Source organism: Schistocerca gregaria, chromosome 4, assembly GCF_023897955.1.
Source record: "Schistocerca gregaria isolate iqSchGreg1 chromosome 4, iqSchGreg1.2, whole genome shotgun sequence".
In the NCBI taxonomy this organism is placed as follows: Eukaryota; Metazoa; Arthropoda; class Insecta; order Orthoptera; family Acrididae; genus Schistocerca; species Schistocerca gregaria.
In genome coordinates this window covers 131,005,765-131,027,682 of record NC_064923.1, presented here as the reverse complement: position 1 = coordinate 131,027,682, position 21,918 = coordinate 131,005,765, and the positions used below count along the sequence as shown (strand labels likewise).

The 21,918-nt window shown below is 40.7% G+C and overlaps 1 protein-coding gene across 1 annotated transcript in view; it reads left to right on the top strand.

Annotated features, from left to right (window-relative positions):
* Positions 1 to 2,319: 2,319 nt before the first annotated feature.
* The window catches only part of LOC126267633 (odorant receptor 43a-like), an 81,074-nt gene continuing 61,475 nt past the window's right edge, over positions 2,320 to 21,918 (top strand). The window contains exon 1 of the mRNA XM_049972930.1: positions 2,320 to 3,119. Coding sequence (XP_049828887.1) covers positions 2,320 to 3,119 — 800 coding nt within the window. The remainder of the gene's footprint in view (positions 3,120 to 21,918) is intronic.

Here is a 21,918-nt window from a genome sequence, read left to right as displayed (position 1 = left end):
CAGAAGATACGCTCAAATGAGGACTTAGTGATAAATAGGCTACGATTGTTGGTTCTGAATGCCACAATTAACTATATAACGGTACACAGATAGCAACTTTTAAACCTCTGATACGTCATTAAAAATATTCACCATATTAAACTGATTATGAGAAATGTCTTCTCAAACTGAAAGCTCGTAGAAGATTGCGGTACTACAGATGCAGTCGTGGACTAGTAGAAACACAGCAGCTGTCGTCCGATTGAACACTCGATTCACGAGTAGCAGTTCCTGTTTAACATGCAGCACATAAAAACGTGGCAAAATTACAGAGGACTGTACACTAAATCAAACCATTTGCTATTGGTATGAGAATCACTGTCAACTGGGGATCGTAGATATCAGTGAATTTACGTATTATATATGTTTTTTCATCGATACCCCTCAGGATAATATTTTGCGTTAGCTCCTCTCTTACAAAAAACTTGTTTATTGGTGGAAGTAGTAAAAATAGTGTGTGATTTCTACTTGGTGCTATAATTACTTCGAGAATCTTGCAGAAAATAACGAAGTAAAAATGCGTTTAAAATTGGGAGTTATCTTTTGTTCTTCGGCTTGGTTGTAGTACCCAGCACCAGGAAATTTATGTTATTTTGCAAAGAAATATTATGCATCGAAACACAAGATATTTTCATATTGTCCTACACAGGATTGTAATGACATTCAGAGTAACCTGTGTGTAGTCGGATAGAGTTTGTTGTCAAGCTGTCATCTTCTAATTGGTTGCAAGCTTTAAGTACAGTTTCAAAACTACATTTAATCAGTAGCGAAGTATTTACAATACGTAAGTAGAATGAAAATTGCTCAACACCGTCTACCAGCGAATATATCTTTGGCACAGAGAAAAGCGAAGTACTTAGCTACATAACCGTTTAGCAATTAATCTGAAAATAAAATTTGTGATACTAAACTTATTTTAAACTAGTTCCTTTTTGGTAACTCTTGCTACACAATGGAACAATAGTTGAAGCAGAAACAAGCAGTCTGTTTAAAAGAGTAACTACGATAGCACAAGACATAATTCAAAACCTTTTTTAAATTTTGCATTAAGACACATTTTCCCATGTATTTGAGAATTAAACTCAGTACCGTGAACTTAATATTCTTTCTCATAAACTATTAACATTTTTAAATAGGATAAATAAGTGAAAACCCGTATCGAGCTGACAAAGTGTGTATTCTGAAATACTATCCATACATTGTAGTAGATAAGACATTAAAATACATTAAACGCCACTGATCATAGGTATGACCTTCTGTATAGGTGATATAAAAATTAATTATTCACGTGTTTTATAACGCGGAATTACGGACTGCTGAAGTTAAAAGAGCCATAACATCCATAATGTGATTTATTATACACCTGTGAATGGCCTGCATAGTGTCATAAAAATATGTTTCTGGATGTACTGAAAAAACTATTGTTCAATTGACACATTGCACACAGCACCTCATTATTATCAGTGGAAAAGTTGGGCAGCTCATTACTGTGTGAATGTGTCTAATTAAATCACGCACTTTATAATAACTTAATATCCTTGATGCGCAGACAGGTCGTACTTTTTAGGATATTAGGGGAAGAACACGAAAATTTTTTATCTCTAAATTAAAATGACCTTTTCTGAGGCAAATCAAGTCTCTTGATTATTAGAGTTGCTTTACACTGCCGCAGGTCACGGATAGGCGTCATGTCTACCGAAATACTGTACCACAGAACTCCCAAACTGAGTACTACCGTCACAAGCTTCACATATTTCAAAAAATGTAACAAAACAACAGGCGATGTAATTGCGCACAGTGACTAAATAAAGTGGATTTCGGCCGCTGCAGCTGCTGACTCTATCGCCTGAGGACTGTTTCCCCCGCAGCCCGAGGGTGGGGTGTATAATTTACCGCCCCACTACAGACATACCTGCCTGATGGAATATTTACTCTCCTTATTGACTTGCTTTCATTTGTAATATTAACGGCAACAGAGTATAAATTCACCGCCCTGGGCTACATCCGAATTCCTCGCTTTAAGTACCCCCGATTCTTCTACTGAGATGCGACGGAAACTGGTGAGTTACCAGAGCCCTCGTTGTTAATTTACCATTCCCTTTGGCGACAGTTCAGCCGCTGACCGGGGTGAGATTTACAAGGGGCACGCCGCGTATAATATCGACGAGGGTTGCCTATAAAAATAAGCAGCAGAGATGCACGGATCACTAGCGGTCCCGTCAGGTCCCTGGCTCACGCGTTTCTCCGTCGGGCGATCGTATCAGGACCACCCCGAGAGCGATGGCCGACCGCAGCGCTGGAGCTCCGCTGACGTGGCGGTCCTCCGCAGATTCGGTGCTCCGCCCCAACATCCGTCTGCTTTGCACGCTGGGCCTGTGGCAGCCGGCGGACTCTGCGCTGTTCCACGCCTACACTGTGGCCGTGTTGGCGGTGGGCGTGGCGCACATCGCCGTCGCCGCCGTCGGCATCTGGTACCGGCCAGGCGATCTCGCCGAGGTCACCATCGGGCTGGCCAATGTTTTCGTCATCTTCACCGCCCTCTCCAAGTCGCTCTTGTTCGTAAGCCGACGGCCGCTCTTCTACGCGCTGGCGCGCCGCGTGGACCTGATGACTGTAGAACAGCAGGCGTTTTGCACCAGCGACCCTACCCTCCAGCACGCGGTCTCGATCGCCCGGAGGCGTGCGGGTCGGCTGAGCGTATTCTTCCACTGGTACGTCTTGGTGGCCGACATCTTGTGGTCGCTCATTCCCCTGGTGCAGGCCTCAAAAGAGAAACGCTGGCCCTTCCAGCAGATGCCTTTGGGCACCTGGGAGAGGTCACCCTTTTACGAATTGTCTTACCTGCTCCAGTGTGCCTCCACCGTCTTCTTCTCCCTGATCAGTGTGGATGTGGACTGCTTCTTTGTGGCCGTCATGATCCACATAACAGTTCAGCTTAGAATCCTAACATCCCGCTTCGCCACTATTGGCACCGGAATGAACGTAACTGTGAACGAACTGGACTGTCAGGCCTCTAGGCTAAAAGACGCCATTCACGAACAACTGCGCGCTTGCGTCGAGACTCATCAGAATCTCTTGAGGTAAGTAAAACAAAATAATCATATCATGGACGTTGGACTCTTATACTAGTTTCATTGCTGCAGACTGAGCTCCAGTATACACTGATGAGCCAAAATACACTACTGGCCATTAAAATTGCTACACCAAGAAGAAATGCAGATGATAAACTGGTATTCATTGGACAAGTATATTACACTAGAACTGACATGCAATTTGGGTGCATAGATCCTAAGAAATCAGTACCCAGAACAACCAACTCTGGCCGTAATAACGGCCTTGATACGCCTGGGCATTGAGTCAAATCAGAGCTTGGATACCGTGTAAAGGAACAGCTGCCCATGCAGCTTCAACATGATACCATAGTTCATCAACAGTAGTGATTGGCGTATTGTGACGAGCCAGTTGCTCGGCTACCATTCACCAGACGTTTTCAATTGGTGAGAGATTTGGAGATTATACTGCCCAGGCCAGCAATCGAACATTTTCTATATCCAGAAAGGGCCGTACAGGACCTGCAACATGCGGTCGTGCATTATCCTCCTGAAATGTAGGGTTTCGCAGGGATCTAATGAAGGGTAGAGCCACACGGTACTCCCGCTTATTCTGAAAATGGTGAAAATGGCTCTGAGCACTATGGGACTTAACATCTATGGTCATCAGTCCCCTAGAACTTACAACTACTTAAACCTAACTAACCTAAGTACATCACACAACACCCAGCCATCACGAGGCAGAGAAAATCCCTGACCCCGCCGGGAATCGAACCCGGGAACCCGGGCGTGGGAAGCGAGAACGCTACCGCACGACCACGAGATCCGGGCCCGCTTATTCCAGATTCATGAAATTTTGCGAGGAGAAAGGTCTTGTAGTATCATTGCCACAGAATAGTACTACAACGTCGCGCCAACACAAGGTTGGCAGCCCGTCGTCTGCCGAGCACAGCGCACTCTAGCGGGCTGTGCAACTAGACGGAACTGGAATGTGCCTCGTTCACTTCTTAGCTAGATTTCAACCTAGGCAGACGCACTTTCATAATCGACCCTCAGGCGGTTCTGTAATGTTTGCATTGATTCTCTGAGGAGGGCCCATCACACTTAGTCTCTGAGAATATGTTTATTAGTTCATGGTAGTCCATTTTACGAGAGTGTCAGTCTATTGCCGCAGCTGCAGTCCTACAAACTAATGAAGATAAGTATTTTCATTGTACTATGTGTTTCTCGAATAACAATCCTTCTCTATAAGAGTGGGCCGTACCGCATATTATTGCGACCTGGACTCCTTCAGCTCCTATCAACTTGGCCTCCTACTTATTTGCATTTAATAAAGAGCTGAAAACACCCACGCGTTTTGTGTCTCTAAGCATTCAGACACAACAGGTTTCATACTACAACGGAAGGAAAAAATCCGAAAATTGTTAATTTTTAGCTACACCAAAAGAATAGATATTTCTTTTGTCATTTGTTATCGGACTTCAAACTTGAAATTGAAACAGTGTCAATGTCGATAACAGACAAAACTCGTTGAAATTCTAAATTTCCGGAATGGATGGACTTTCTATATAGGTAATTAAGTTTGTACGGAACCCCCAGTGCGCGAGTCCTACTGGCATCCGGCCAATTTTTCATGCTGAATCTTCTCGTTCGTGCATGAAAACTCGTTTACTCTGGCTCCTCTTAAAAACAGATTTTATAGACATAACAACCTTTCACACAAGGAGAGGACGGGTGTCGGAGATTGGTACTGGAGAACGGACGGAATGACGATATAGTTTAAAGGGCCATCAGCTATCTCACAGTACGGCAGTTCTCGTGATGGTTCTTCCCAAGAGAGATACCGACCTCAATAAGGAGATAAACTTAGTTACACACCAGTAAAATGGTACGGGTTTTCGGGGTGGAGAAATAATTGAGTGTGTATAGTGATGAACTGGAATGTTAGGGGTCATGGGTTCGATGCAGGTCTGGTGACAATTTCATTTTTGTCAGTATCGAAATACTTTACTATGTAAGTTACTGGCAAAATGTCAGATCAAAGAGCTGTACTGAAAACCTAGGCAGTATAGAGAATGCCCAGAACTTTCAGCCAAGCTGTTTAATTCAATCTTAATTTAGTACTTTCCCTAGGAAACCTATAAAATGCCTAGGTATTTTATAAAATGCGAAATGGACAGGAAGATGTATAAAATTACCATCAAATAATACCTTAAAACTAAAAATTTATGTATTTAACTAAAACATGATAATTATCACAATTGTGCTTCTCTGAATATTACCTTATCGTGAAGTGGATGTATTTTCACAGTTTTTAAGAATTTCTAATAAGTAATAAGCAATTAAAATACCATTTAAGGGTTATTAGTAATGTATAAGAAACAATAGTTGAATTTAAATGTTCAGTTTTATATACTTCGAAGCTGTAATTATTCGATGCTTTATTAGCTATAGGAAGCAGAAGTGAAATTGTATTCTGAATTTCGAGTAACTTTTGTTTTTATAGACAAACACATAAGATTCTGGCATATATTTTTGCATACGCATTTCGCAAATCCTTATCCAGTTCCAGTACATAGGTGACCTGCAGATGACCTGAGAGTCACTTATTTGTCTATTGGAACATATTCAGACATTTTCCTCATTATCTACATAAAATCTTTGTTTCATTGCATGTGCACGATTATCAACGATAACAGTTTCACAGTCATCATGCAGCCTCCATTTTAAAGAAATTGAAATTCTCATACAAGTGTACTCCACCCGAACTGGAATGAAACTGTTGCAGCAATGATGTCTTTTAAGTATCAAAATATCTAAATTCCCTTTCCTTCATACTTTACATTCTATTAAATGTCTACCTAAAGTACTAAAGTACAAACACACATACCCATGCCCGAGGGAGGACTCGAACCTCCGCCAGGACCAGCCGCACAGTCCATGACTGACAACTCGGCTAATCCCGCGCGGCGCGCATATATATATATATATATATATATATATATATATTGTTATGGTTGGTTAGTTGGTAGGGGACCAAATAGAGCGACGACCGCGGTGGTCTCGCGGTTCTAGGCGCGCAGTCCGGAGCCGTGCGACTGCTACGGTCGCAGGTTCGAATCCTGTGTCGGGCATGGATGTGTGTGATGTCCTTAGGTTAGTTAGGTTTTAGTAGTTCTAAGTTCTAGGGGACTAATGACCACAGCAGTTGAGTCCCATAGTGCTCAGAGCCATTTGAACCATTTGAACCTAACAGCGGTCTCATCGGATTAGGAAAGGATATCGGCTGTGCCCTTTCAAACGATTTCGAACGAACCATCCCGACAATTGCCTTAAACGATTTAGGGAAATCCCGGGAAACCTAAATCAGGACGGTTTCAACCGTCGTCCTCTCGAATGCGAGTCGAACATGCTCAACACTGCGCCATTTCGCTCGATCATCTTGTTATGCGGTTATGATTATCACTTTATGTAACTCTTCGCAGTGCGTAGTCGAGAACAGAGGCAGATCTACCAAATAGTCGCCTAGGCCGCCGAAACTTGAGGGAGAAAGAAACATTTTGAGCGCAAACCCAGAAAATTTTAACAAACTCTGTTTTACGTTGTTATCAGTCTTGCCTCCTAACAAGCAAAATTAAAAACATAGGTTTTGAGACACAGCTCTGTGCTGCTCTGCAACACAAAAACTCATAGTGGTCTGCGAAGCCCTAATTGCTCTTTAACATGTTCCTTGAAGCGGGCGCAAGTGAACGGGAAAAGACGTGTGTGGTTAGACGTACTACAAAGCGGACATTGCTACTGCACGCACAGAGAGAAAGCTTTCATGACGGCGAGAGGTAAAAGGAAAACAGCAGTTCTTGTTTTCACCGCGGCCTCAGCGTTATATGCCGTCAGATAACAAGAAACGAAGGAAACGGTCGTTATAGGTGAAAGAATGGATGAGCAGAAGGAGAACAGGAGAAATTTGACTTTTCTGCGAAATTAATTTGTTTTACAGAATTCCTTTCGAAATTAATTCTAATTAGATGGGTAATATAAACGACTTCTAGTAGACATTGTGGAACAGAAATTAACGAAGCAGGCACGGTGATGAGAAAAACAGAAACTTTTCCAGGAAATTATGGTCCACTCTAATATTCCATGCCACTGGAAGTTTGTCAAAAAACTATACTTTCAGTATGCAAACATCCCACTTGCAGCACTACTTCTCTTCGAGATCTCATTGACTTGGGTTTCTCGGCAGTACTGTGAACACAGAGGTTTTATTTTGGTTTTGATTTCCTCCGCTGCTGTATGCGATTTACACTCGTTTAACGTACAGCATATTTCGTTTGATGGGACAGAAATTGTTCCTTTACGCCTGATGTTAAAAAGTTGCGGTGCAAGTCAGTACTGTCAGTTGAAACACTTCCGCCTTCTTTGCACAAAGACATTACATTCTACGTCCTTTCTTCTTGAAACCACTTTGTCAGCACGCCCTGGAAGCTGTGATGCGTACAGCATCAGACGTCTTCACCGCTGAAGACACGCCTGTGAGAATTTTCAGCTTCTATCAGAAGCATTCATATAACATCAGGTCCACTTCCACACACGGACAGACTTGACTTCGGTTCCGTGCAACACAGCAGCAGGGTGGGGTAGCTCAGACTCTTGTGCACTAAAAGGAACGTGCCAGGCAGTAATACTACGAAACTAATTTTCATTAGTAACTGGTTTGGAACTCTCTTATGAAACGAGCGAGCCCTAGAGAGTCGTCATAACATTTTCATATTATACAGACCACATTTTCATATTATACAGGATGTGACTTCCCCCCATGAACCATGGACCTTGCCGTTGGTGGGGAGGCTTGCGTGCCTCAGCGATACAGATAGCCGTACCGTAGTTGCAAGATGCCAGACAAACGTGTGGTTCCTGAAGAGGGGCAGAAGCCTTTTCAGTAGTTGCAAGGGCAATAGTCTGGATGATTGACTGATCTGGCCTTGTAACAATAACCAAAACGGCCTTGCTGTGCTGGTACTACGAACGGCTGAAAGCAAGGGGAAACTACGGCCGTAATTTTTCCTGAGGGCATGCAGCTTTACTGTATGATTAAATGATGATGGCGTCCTCTTGGGTAGAATATTCCGGAGGTAAAATAGTCCACCATTCGGATCTCCGGGCGGGGACTACTCAAGAGGATGTCGTTATCAGTAGAAAGAAAACTGGCGTTCTACGGATCGGAGCGTGGAATGTCAGGTCCCTTAATCGGGCAGGTAGGTTAGAAAATTTAAAAAGGGAAATGGATAGGTTAAAGTTAGATATAGTGGGAATAAGTGAAGTTCGGTGGCAGGAGGAACAAAACTTTTGGTGAGGTGACTACAGGGTTATAAACACAAAATCAAATAGGGGTAATGCAGGAGTAGGTTTAGTAATGAATAGGAAAATAGGAATGCGGGTAAGCTACTACAAACAGCATAGTGAACGCATTATTGTGGCCAAGATAGATACGAAGCCCTCACCTACTACAGTAGTACAAGTTTATATGCCAACTAGCTCTGCAGATGACGAAGAAATTGAAGACATGTATGATGAAATTAAAGAAATTATTCAGATAGTGAAGGGAGATGAAAATTTAGTAGTCATGGGTGACTGGAATTCGAGTGTAGGAAAAGGGAGAGAAGGAAACGTAGTAGGTGAATATGGATTGGGGCTAAGAAATGAAAGAGGAAGCCGCCTGGTAGAAGTTTGCACAGAGCACAACTTAATCATAGCTAACACATGGTTTAAGAATCATGAATGAAGGCTGTATACATGGAAGAACCCTGAAGATACTAAAAGGTATCAGATAGATTATATAATGGTAAAACAGAGATTTAGGAACCAGGTTTTAAATTGTAAGACATTTCAGGGGCAGATGTGGACACTGACCACAATCTATTGGTTATGACCTGTAGATTAAAACTGAAGAAACTGCAAAAAGGTGGGAATTTAAGGAGATGGGACCTGGATAAACTGAAAGAACCAGAGGTTGCAGAGAGTTTTAGGGAGAGCATAAGGGAACAATTGACAGGAATGGGGAAAAGAAATGCAGTAGAACAAGAATGGATAGGTTTGAGGGATGAAGTAGTGAAGGCAGCAGAGGATCAAGTAGGTAAAAAGACGAGGGCTAGTAGAAATCCTTGGGTAACAGAAGAAATATTGAATTTAATTGATGAAAGGAGAAAATATAAAAATGCAATAAATGAAGCAGGCAAAAAGGAATACAAACGTCTCAAAAATGAGGTCGACAGAAAGTGCAAAATGGATAAGCAGGGATGGCTAGAGGACAAATGTAAGGATGTAGAGGCTTATCTCACTGGGGGTAAGATAGATACTGCCTACAGGAAAATTAAAGAGACCTTTGGAGATAAGAGAACCATTTGTATGAACATCAAGACCTCAGATGGAAACCCAGTTCTAAGCAAAGAAGGGGAAGCAGAAAGGTGGAAGGAGTATATAGAGGGTCTATACAAGGGCGATTTACTTGAGGACAATATTATGGAAATGGAAGAGGATGTAGATGAAGATGAAATGGGAGATACGATACTGCGTGAAGAGTTTGACAGAGCACTGAAAGACCTGAGTCGAAACAAAGCCCCCGGAATAGACAACATGCCATTGGAACTACTGACGGCCTCGGGAGAGCCAGTCCTGACAAAACTCTACCATCTGGTGAGCAAGATGTATGAGACAGGCAACATACCCTCAGTCTTCAAGAAGAATATAATAATTCCAATCCCAAAGAAAGGAGGTGTTGACAGATGTGAAAATTATCGAACTATCAGTTTAATAAGCCACAGCTGCAAAATACTAACACAAATTCCTTACAGACGAATGGAAAAACTAGTAGAAGCCAACCTCGGAGAAGATCAGTTTGGATTCAGTAAAAATACAGGAACACGTGAGGCAATACTGATCTTACGACTTATCTTAGAAGCTAGATTAAGGAAGGGCAAGCCTATGTTTCTAGCATTTGTAGACTTAGAGAAAGCTTTTGACAATGGTGACTGGAATACTTTCTTTCAAATTCTGAAGGTGGCTTGGGTAAAATACAGGGAGCGAAAGGCTGTTTACAATTTGTACAGAAACCAGATGGCAGTTATAAGAGTTGAGGGGCATGAAAGGGAAGCAGTGGTTGGGAAGGGAGTAAGACAAGGTTGTAGCCTGTCCCCGATGTTATTCAATCTGTATATTGAGCAAGCAGTAAAAATCCATGGAGAAGAAATAAAAACTTTGAGGTTCGCCGATGACATTGTAATTCTGTCAGAGACAGCAAAGGACTTGCGAGAGCAGTTGAATGGAATGGACAGAGTCTTGAAACGAGAGTATAAGATGATCAACAAAAGCAAAACGAGGATAATGGAATGTAGTCGAATTAAGTCAGGTGATTCTGAGGGAATTAGATTCGGAAATGAGACACTTAAAGTAGTAAAGGAGTTTTGCTATTTGGGGAGCAAAATAACTGATGATGGTCGAAGTAGGGAGGATATAAAATGTAGACTGGCAATGGCAAGGAAAGCGTTTCTGAAGAAGAGAAGTTTGTTAACATAGAGTATAGATTTAAGTGTCAGGAAGTCTTTTCTGAAAGTATTTGTATGGAGTGTATCCTTGTATGGAAGTGAAACATGGACGATAAATAGTTTGGACAAGAAGAGAATAGAAGCTTTCGAAATGTGGTGGTACTGAAGAGTGCTGAACATTAGATGGGTAGATCACATAACTAATGAGGAGGTATCGAATAGGATTGGGGAGAACAGAAATTTGTGGCACAACTTGACTAGAAGAAGGGATCGGTTGGTAGGACATATTCTGAGGCATCAAGGGATCATCAATTTAGTATTGGAGGGCAGCGTGGAGGGTAAAAATCGTAGAGGGAGACCAAAAGATGAATACACTAAACAGATTCAGAAGGATTTAGGTTGCTGTAGTTACTGGGAGATGAAGAAGCTTGCACAGGATAGAGTAGATGGAGAGCTGCATCAAACCAGTCTCAGGACTGAAGACCACAACAACAAATAACAACAGGGTGTGAAAAAAAATGTGACCGAAAGTGTTGGGCAGAAAGACAGCTTCAAACGAAGGAATTTAAGTATAGGAACTAGGGGTCGCACTTGCGTATTTATGGTGCTACAGTCGTCAACATCAACGCCATCCGTGTGGCGGTCTTCAAGTGTGAAACTTGTTTATGTTTGCCAGATGTAAACAAACTTAACACTACTCACTGTCACTATATTGGACTCGTGTACAATGCAGAACGTTGGTTTAGTTCAAATGTTTCAAATGGCTCTGAGCACTTTGGGATTTAACAGCTATGGTCATCAGTCCCCTAGAACTTAGAACTAGTTAAACCTAACTAACCTAAGGACATCACACAACACCCAACCATCACGACGCAGAGAAAATCCCTGACCCGGCCGGGAATCGAACCCGGGAACCCGGGCGTTGGTTTAGTACTCTTTTATCGTATTCAGCAGGTACAGTAGCTTCCAATGAGTGAGTTGAGTGTCATGAAGCAGCATGGAGCTGTACATGGCAATGCAAGGTCGGCTCGTAGGATTTACAGAGAACGTTACCAAATCGCAGGCTGTTTCTGTTTCAGAGAACTTGCAAATCCCGGTATAGCCGCAACGTTCTAGATTCAGTTTGAAGATTTGCTTCGACAGACTCATGTTAATTAAGTGGTGGCAACTCTGTGTACATGACCATAGACTTTTTCATTAACTTTGACCATTTTAGGACGTGTTGTAACATGGACATGTGATTATTTTCATTTCTAGAGAAGCGATGCATGGTACATCAGCTAAGTACGATACACAAGTATGTGCTACTATAAGTTTTCCTTGTTGTCATCGTGACGATTAATTCGTCCAAACGTTTTGTTTATGTATACTTTTTCTGTGAACTGCTTTTTCCTTTTAAGTAGATATGTCAGATTGTAATAACGTTTATCCAGCGTCGAAAATATGCAATTGCAATCCCTAGTTGCCATACCCAAATTCCTTCCTTTAATGCTGTCAAATTGGTTTTCCGCGCCCTACATATAATTAAACCCATTATTCGGCCACTGTGCAGAATGGAAACACCATCAAATTTAAAAGATCAGCTTGTAATATACCTCAAGTACAGGTCGCCTAACCATGACAGAAGTTACAGCAGATAGGGTTCACAAACGTAAATCTGTTTCACAGTTACCAAAATTTTATTCATATTTAAAAATCAATATGAAATCTTACTTTTTTTTTGTCTTCTGACTGATTTGATGCGGCCCGCCACGAATTCCTCTCCTGTGCGAACCTCTTCATCTCAGAGTAGCACTTGCAACCTACGTCCTCAATTATTTGCTTGACGTATTCCAATCTCTGTCTTCTTCTACAGTTTTTGCCCTCTACAGCTTGCTCCAGTACCATGGAAGTCATTCCCTCATGTCTTAGCAGATGTCCTATCATCCTGTCCCTTCTCCTTATCAGTGTTTTCCACATATTCCTTTCCTCTCCGATTCTGCGTAGAACCTCCTCATTCCTTACGTTATCAGTCCACCTACTTTTCAACATTCGTCTGTAGCGTCACATGTCAAATGCTTCAATTCGCTTCTGTTCCGCTTTTCCCACAGTCCATGTTTCACTACCATACACTGCTGTACTCGAGATGTACATTCTCAGAAATTTCTTCCTCAAGTTAAGGCTGATATTTGATATTAGTAGGCTTCTCTTGGCCAGGAATGCCCCTTTTGCAAGTACTAGTCCACTTTTGGTGTCCTTGCTCCGTCCATCATTGGTTATTTTACTGCCTAGGTAGCTGAATTCCTTAACTTCATCTACTTTGTGGCCATCAATCCTTAAGTTTCTCGCTGTTCTCATTTCTACTACTTCTCATTACCTTCGTCTTTCTTCGAATTACTGTCAATCCATACTCTGTACTCATTAGACTGTTCATTCCGGTCAGCAGATCAAGTAATTCTTCTTCACTTTCACTCAAGATAGCAATGTCATCAGCGAATCGTATCATTCATATCCTTCACCTTGAATTTTAATTCCACTCCTGATCCTTTCTTTTATTTCTATCATTGCTTCCTCGATGTATAGATTGAACAATAGCGACGAAAGGTTATATCTTTGTCTTACGCTCTTTTTAATACGAGCACTTCGTTCTTGGTCGTCCACTCTTATTATTCCCTCTTGGCTGTTGTACATATTACACATGACCCGTCTCTCCCAATAGCTTACTTTTTTCAGAATTCCGAACATCTTGCACCATTTTACATTGTCGAACGCTTTTTCCATGTCGACAAATTCGATGACCGTGTCTTGATTTTTCTTTAGTCTTGCTTTCATTATTAACTGCAACGTTGTAATTGCCTCTATAGTGCCTTTACCTTTCATAAACCCAAACTGATCGTCATCTACGCATCCTCAATTTTCTTTTCAATTCTTCTATATATTACTCTGGTATGTTACACTTAAAATAAAATTACAGAAAACTAAAACAAAAAATCGAAACTAATTACGCGCTACTTTGACTGAAATGGTTTGGAAGACTGAATGAAGAAAAAAAAAAGTTTCTCATGTGACCAACTGGCATTTTCAAATTAGCAAGAGAAATAACAAGTTGTGTTCTGCACTCTAGGTGCAAAAATGAAGTTAAATGCGAACCGCTTAGAGTACGGACTCTGATCTATACCCAACAACTCATGATATCTGCTTTTCTGCAAAAGAACGAAAGCCGGGAAGCGAATTCATAAAGAATACTCTGCCCACCGTTCTAAGCTGAACACCCAGCCGAAAACAGTTGGGGACGCGACAGCATACTTGTTGCCAATGTGACAACAGGAAATGTTAAATTACTATTTTCGATACTTGTTAGTGGGTCACTAGGTACTGAGAAAAGTAACGAAAAATGTTGTCTCCGTGGATCACGCTGGAACCTATATTCACTGGCGCTGCAGAGATATTTCCATTGGCCATACTGTTCGAGGGAGTACTAATCAACATGCAAAGGAATTACTGCTATACACTTGGCACTGTAACGCATAGTCACGCGGAAGCATGTATACAAAGATTCACTTATTCTTAGACAAAGTTCAGTTACAAATCGACAAGAGTAACGCGCTATAAAAAAAATCAAGTCATCGTGAGAACCCTAAAATCACGTGATGCTTTATCGAGCTACATACTCTTCAGTTTCTACACAAGTAAACCACCAAAACGGAAATGTTCTGATCAAAACCAATCTACAGAGTTGGGACCTAACACCAGCGTCCGCCAGACAAGCATCTGCGTCCAAACAGAAAACAGAATAACCAAAAATTTTGCTTAACCATCCTTCTCTAGTCCCCATGAACAAAAGAGTGCACTTAATGGTTCAAATGGCTCTAAGCACTATGGGACTTAACATCTGAGGTCATTAGTCCCCTAGAACATAGAACTACTTAAACCTAGCTAACCTAAGGACATCACACACATCTATGCCCGAGGTAAGGATTCGAACCTGTGACCGCAGCAACCGCGTGGTTGCAAACTGAAGCGCGTAGAACCGCCTGGCTACAGCTGGCGGCAGAGTGCACTTAGACTAGTACTGGCCAATGCGAGATCGTGGCCTTCTTGTGAGACAATGACATGATAGGAAACTACTGTCCCAATTCCTCTTACTAACAGAAAATTCAAAATGACGATCAAGCATCTGTATAAATAAAAAAAGGCGGGCTTAGTGGTAAACGCTATGTTGCGGAGTTCCTCTGCCAATAAAATTTCAAATTAAATGCCACGTCCACTTCGCAAACAAGAAGAATGTGACTTGCGATGGAAACCGCCTAGGCGAGGCGGCAGACTGATGCCTCTCCTGGAAATGAAATATGACTGTACTCTAGAATTCCTCACTTCAGAAAATTCGAAACGTGACCAAGTTCTCGGGGAAGAAGAATAGGGGACTGCCTTTCTGAAAGTTAAAATAGAAATCATCTACAGACAGTGGTTGTCTTAGACGCTCAGTCGCCTTCCCCCATGGCGTAAGGCACGACGGCACACTGGTGTCTCTCTCGCCGGAAAAATCCGAATACTTGACGGAACCTATAATCACTCAGTAAAAGAGAAAATTGCTCGCACACTACCTCTACACCGAGCGCATTAATTACAAGAAGAAAATAGGATATGAGAGGTGCAAACTACATCCCTTTTGCATTTATTTCCGATACTCTTTGAAGTTTCTACATTCATTAATTTCGTCAGTGCTGGAAATTAGTATCTCATGAAATCAGTCATCAGATGCGTTTCACTACCTCAGAGACGGGAAAAAATGCGCAGGGCATGTTTCAATCAAGGAAATGTAGTGAGGTATTCCCAAGCAATTTTTATATACTGTCATCTGAGTTGTCACGACATTGTGAATGAAGTTGTTGGGAATTGGAGTGCGTACCGGCAACGTCAATTATTCTTTATTACATATTGCTTACTTTTAAAGAAATCCACTAATTCATCCCTATACGACAATCACATTTTCATACACACATAGTTCTGGTGTGCCAAAGAAAAAAAAACAGTATGTAATCCTCATTCATTCCCTAAATCTTACAAATTTGGCTTTATTTGATCTCCTAAACATTCATTCAACATCATCATAATTTTATTGATATCATAATTCATACATTTTAGATTACGGTGGTACCAAGATATTTTTTTTTCTTTACAAACATAGAGAAAGAAAACCACCCTAGAAATCGAGAAAAACTCTTTCAAACTTTAACTTTATAACATGTTCTTCAATAACTATACACACATCCAATCACACGTCAAGAATTCCAGAGAATTCATTCAGTTACGCATGCCAAATAAAGTTTATATTATACATCGACACTAATAATATTCAGCTACACTGCGTACAATAAAGAAAATCAGACTTTTGTTGCACGCAGTAGTGCAGTAAGTATCAAGAATATAATACATGCAATTTAGCTTGACGTCTAAGCAACTCTGCACTGAACAAAATTGTATCTTTTTAAATAAGAAAAGAGGTAAAATGCTGACCGATTGACACGAATATCAGAACAAAACCTTAGAATCTAGCTCTTAAATAAATGGTGAACTAATAAACAATAGGTTATTGTACAGCTAACACAATCTGATCAAAAGTAGATCTGTAGAAGAATATATACACACCAAACATGTATTGCAGAAAATGAAACGTTATTTACTTGCAGTAGTTCTGTCACCTTGTAGCTGAAGGTCATCCAGTTATTTAAAATAAACACGTCATATAATAATTACATTTCCTTTCTTTATTTAGTACTGGTTTTCCATCTGAGCTCCTGTATACACATACCTGCTTCTTTTTTCTTCAAAAGCCTCTTTAATTTTCCTGTAGCCGGTATCTCTTTTTTCTCTGGTGAAACATGCTAGCCACTGCCGCTCGCCCATTCCTGTCAATTTCATTTCTTAGATGCTTGTATTCGCTTTTGCCTTCTTCACTTGCTGTATTTTTATCAGTTTAATTCTATATCTCTTGTTTTATCCAAGGATTTCTACTAGGCCTTATCTTTTTATCTATTTGATTCTCTGCTGCCTTACTATTTTGTCTCTTTAAGCTACCCATTCCTCTTCTGGTATAGCCTATCCCCGATGTTATTCAATCTGTACACTCAGTAAGCAGAAAAGGAAACAAAAATGTCATTAGAGTAAGAATTAAAAGTCCAGGGAGAAGAAATAAAAGCTTTGAGGTTTCCTTATGACACTGTAATTCCGTCAGAGACAGCAAAAGACTTGGAAAAGCGATTGAACGGAGTGGACAGTGTCTTGAAAGGAGAATATAAGATGAATATCAACTAAACCAAGACAATGATAATGAAATGTAGTCAGTTTAAATCGGATAAAGCTGAGGCAATTATACTAGGAAACGATACACTTAAGTAGTAGATAAGTTTTACTATTTGGGCAGCAAAATAACTAATAATGACCGACGTAGAGAGGGTGTAAAATATAGACTTACAATGGAAAGAAAGTCGTTTCCGAAGAAGAGAAATCTGTAGATATCTAATATAGGCTTAAGTATTAAGAAATTAAGAAAGCTTTTCGAAGGCATTTGTCTCGGATGTAGTCACTTTTGTAAAAATGTGCCCCTGGGATACATTTTCGATGATCAAAGAGGGTGGGGCTTTCGTTCTTGTTACCTTCCATTACATGTATAATCGTATCTGATGAAATGGATTTTGCCTGAAACTAATAAGTAAATAAACATATAAAAATATTTGAAAGTTAACCAGTTGTTATTGTGTTGTTTCTTGTCTTCCCATAGTTCTAACACTGTGTCAAATTGCTATTGTTTCGCAATTTCAGTTTTTTGTAAAAAACTGAGTGATGTGTGGGGGGGCAGAGCAGGAGGGAGGAGGAAAAGGATATAAGATACGCTGCTTTCCTAGGATGCGAACTACATTTTTCATGGAATATCTTATAATGTACTTACTTTTAAAAGCTCTCTTGCTGTTCTCTCGGGTATGTAATCAATATTGATAGTACGATATTTTAACATCTTTGTTTGCAGCAAACCTACACCTGATTTCTTCCCTGCTATTCTCTTCTGTAAAAAAAAAGTGTTTTAAACAACGGTTATTAAATTTGAAGTATAAACAATAACGATCGACCACAAGGAACATCATTTTCAAGTGTCATGCTACGTTGTAAATAGAGTAAAGTTAGTAGTTTGTAAGCCAATTTTCTTATGCGGCCTGTTTCATCAGGAACATCAAATATTATAGGTGCTAGAAGTAGAGACTAATTCGAATAATACATTTTTTATGTTTACAATTTTATTGTTTAGAGAGATGTAGCTGCTTACAGACGTAAGTTCTCATTTCGCGTGTTGGTATTCCAGTTCGCATGAATTTATTTATACCTGCGTTTTCAGTCCTGTTGTGCATCTTTGATTTGTTTTCTTTTTTTTTGTAATTACATACAATGTGAAACGTCCCCTAAGAAAAATTTATGAATGATTTTGCTGGAAAACCTCTTACGTTATTTGCTTTTCAAACTGCCAAGAGAAAACTTAACGTGCTCAGACATTACTCTCTTTACTTATTCTGATCAACACTAAACCGACACACAATATTTTTAGCGCAACGCAATCTGACTTTCAACAATCCCTACAAAAGAATGGCCCTGACTAACAATAACCTATAACCTTCATGAATCACATTCCTCACAAAAATCTTCATTACTCGAACTACGGCAATACAGCGGAGCGCCACTACTGCGAGCTAAATAAAAGATTCTAACTACTGAAGGCACTAACTACTGATAGGCATAGTCAACAAATGAAAGATTTTGATAGAGAACAAACAATGAGTTTACCTTAATAATGTTCCATATATAAGTTCATGATATTCAGTATTACAAATTTACTCTTTCTTATGGACACATGTCCAGATTATCCGCTCTCAAAATTCTGCCATTTCTCTCCCCACATCCAACACTGCTGGCGGCTCACCTCCAACTGCGCAACGCTACGCGCTGTTCACAACCAACTGCGCAACACTACAATAGTAAATATTCCAACAATGCAAACCAGCCACAGACTGCACACAGCACAGTCTGTGATTTTCATACAGAGCGCTACGTGGCGTCAGCAACATAAAAACCTAAACAGCCAACTTACAAATGTTCACACGCCTTACAGTTCAACTTCACCTGGGATCATACGTTTTCATACACAGAACGAGATACGGAAGGGAAGTTGCCTGTCCATACTCATCGAGAGACCCATGTTGTTGTCACCGCTCATTTCTTTCCCGTTTCCGTTATGTCCAATGTGGTGCTATTTTTAACTGTTTGGCACGTGTGTGCGTGCGTACCTGAGCGCGGGCCAAAGCGCGCGCGCGCCTGTGTGTGTGTGTGCGTGTGTGTGTGTGTGTGTGTGTTCGAGAGAGAGAGACGGGGGGGGGGGGGGCGCGGAGGTGTTTGAGGAGCAGATGTCTTATGATAATAGAAGTTGATATGCTATTTTTTCTTCTAAGAGCGTCTTTGTATAGTTCATAAAGTGTTGTAAACAGTATTTTGCTGCATAGTACTATGTATTCCTTCGAAACTTTAGTTCCGTGTATTTGGAAGAGACTATGCTAAAAGTTTAGTGTGTTGTCACTTTTTAAGGCTCTGAGGTGCTCAGTCACAACATTTTTAAATACCTTTGATTTACTGCCCTCTTTATGAAAGTTAGTGTATAGTTTTCTTCTATGGAAGGAAAGGGAATTTTACATTCATTCTATTCTGTTGGATGTTAAGTTCCGTGTGGCTCTTCTTCCAAGGTTACGGACAGAAAAGAACTGTTTGTGCAGTAACTGACAAGATCTGCTTATGTGTATAACTTAGAAAATATGCACTCTCGACTTAGTTGAAATACCAATGTTTTTAACAGACCATTATAATGAATCTTACTGTCCTATACTGTAGCTGTAAAACTGTGTTCTGTGTTTGTTCCCCATTCTGTAGCTAAGAAATTAGTGCACGTTCAAGTGGTGCGCAGTTACAAATACTGGCTGTTATACACTGAAGAATTTAATGACGTGGTACTGTCTATTACGGTCCCTGCGTCTGTCTGCGTGTTAGGGTCGCTACAGCTAAACGCAGTCCTGTCCACGAACACGTAAGGGACCCATGCACGCTCAACATTTATTGCGATTCTGAGCATTGCGCAATAATATTGACCGCCTGAGAGAGGTATTATTTGAGCAATATATTGAAGGAGACTGCAGAGCTTTAAAAATACTACAGCTTGCTCAATATATAGCGCAATATATAGTACTGTGTAAGGGTAATCTCGTTCAGTACACGGCAGTTCGTGCCGAGACTTCGTGACTTCCGAACCTGTTAGCAACTGCTCCAATGGGCGCTTGTTTAATGCCGAAGTGACACAAGCCGCCGCTTGGGTCGCTATTTAAAATTTTTATTAATGACTTATAAGAATTATAGTAGAGGCCGCGTGTGGTGCCAAGCTGAGAGGGGCGCCAGGTGCGACCAACTGCAAAATTTATGTACAGTGTGTATCACTTTTAGTAGCGGAAATTTGATACGGGTAGAAGTGTGTGAGGGGAGAGGTGGGGAGCCAAATGACAAATCGCTTATGTGGAAAAATGTTCACGAACACGTGAAAGGAAAGCCGCAACAGTAGGAGTAGGCTCTGGTCGGAAATGCCACGTTGCAAAACTGGTTGGCTTTACGTGTGGCTTTTCCGATCGTTTTATAAAAATGACATTCCTTCAGATTTTTTCCATGCTTAGCGCTGGCTATGAATGAATTACGTAAGTACGTTTAAATCCTTTTTTTCTATTTTTGGTCTGGTTAAAAATGAGAGACTAAATTTATGCGAGAGAAGCGAGCTCCAGTAACATTTATACACTTTCTGGTCACAAATATTTTGCTATTTATTTCCAAATATGTTGCGATTTTCGAGTTTGTGGTTAGGCATGAACCTGAGTCCACAGCTTAAATTATTGCTGCGAGTGAAACGGTCAAACCTGTTGGTCGGAAGTACCACGGTACGTGTGGCACCTATGAAAGGATCGGAAACGCTCAGTCCGAAAATCCACTTTTGTCTTGGCCTTGCACATTTGCGCAATATGTTGATACAATAAATACTGAGCGTTTAAGGGTGCTAAAAATGTCTACAGTAAACTCAGCTAAAAGTGCATACTGGGCGAGGGAATCGTAAACTTCAGGAGGGTAACGAAAGCGTACCATTCACACCGCCTTCCGTGAACTGTAAGCTTGGCAAACTGTCTATAGCCCGCAGGATAGGCGTAGTTATAAGTGGTAGTATCATGACGTGCCGTTAGGTGCCGTATAGGTGAAACACAAGCATAAGTGTGAATTACAGTTGCCAACAATCAACAAGGGCAAGGTGTCCAGGGCTTTACTCGTAAAGCTGGTTTGTCAAAGCCACAGCAATAGTGTTGCTACTCATCGCCAGTATCGACACAGTGAAGGAATACGGAAAGCCATTTTCCTGCATCACGGTTGAGGAACGTGATTCGGAAGTTCGAATTAACAGGCGACTGCGCCACTAATTGTTGAAAAAGTTACTGTTGCCATGGCTGAGAATGTTCGACGCTATGTGCGGTGTACAAGCTGTGCATGGGCCGTGTCATGACAGATGAACATTCCATTGTCCACCGTTCGAAAAGAGCTGCGAACGATAATGAAACTTTGTCCGTACAAACTTCCGTGGATGCAGGTGGTCGTAACACTGAGCAACTTTTGCCGTCGGAATGTACATATGGTACGTAATTAACAAGTGTTACTCCTACGTGGGGGAATTAAAATGTGTTTCAATGGTTTGTTACTTATTTCCCTTCTGCATGTCCTTACAAAAGTTTGGTCTAACTCTCATTGTCCTATTATCAATCGTTTTGCATGGGGGCCATCTCAAGTTGTCAAACTTTAAGTATAACATGTATATATACAATGAAAATGGATAAAATATGTAAGAAAAGGTAATTTATGACAATATTTTATTAAATATTTAATGTAAAACGAAAATTTCAACTGAATTAGACAGCTGCCTACTAAATGATCTTAATATGCAGTTAAACGTATCAGAAACACGAAGACTACATTAAGAAGGTACGTTTTACATTACTTTATTGCTTGTTTTGGAAGTCTACACTGCACTAATAAAAGATAATTAATTTCGGTTCCATCTATTTATTTAAATTTCCATTTTCACTGAAATTACTAAGGTATCCTACCTTACCTTTCATTATGAAGCGCAATAAACAACCATAGTCAGAGAATTTCACTGATCGGAAATAATGTTTTTGTAGGAGGAAAATGAT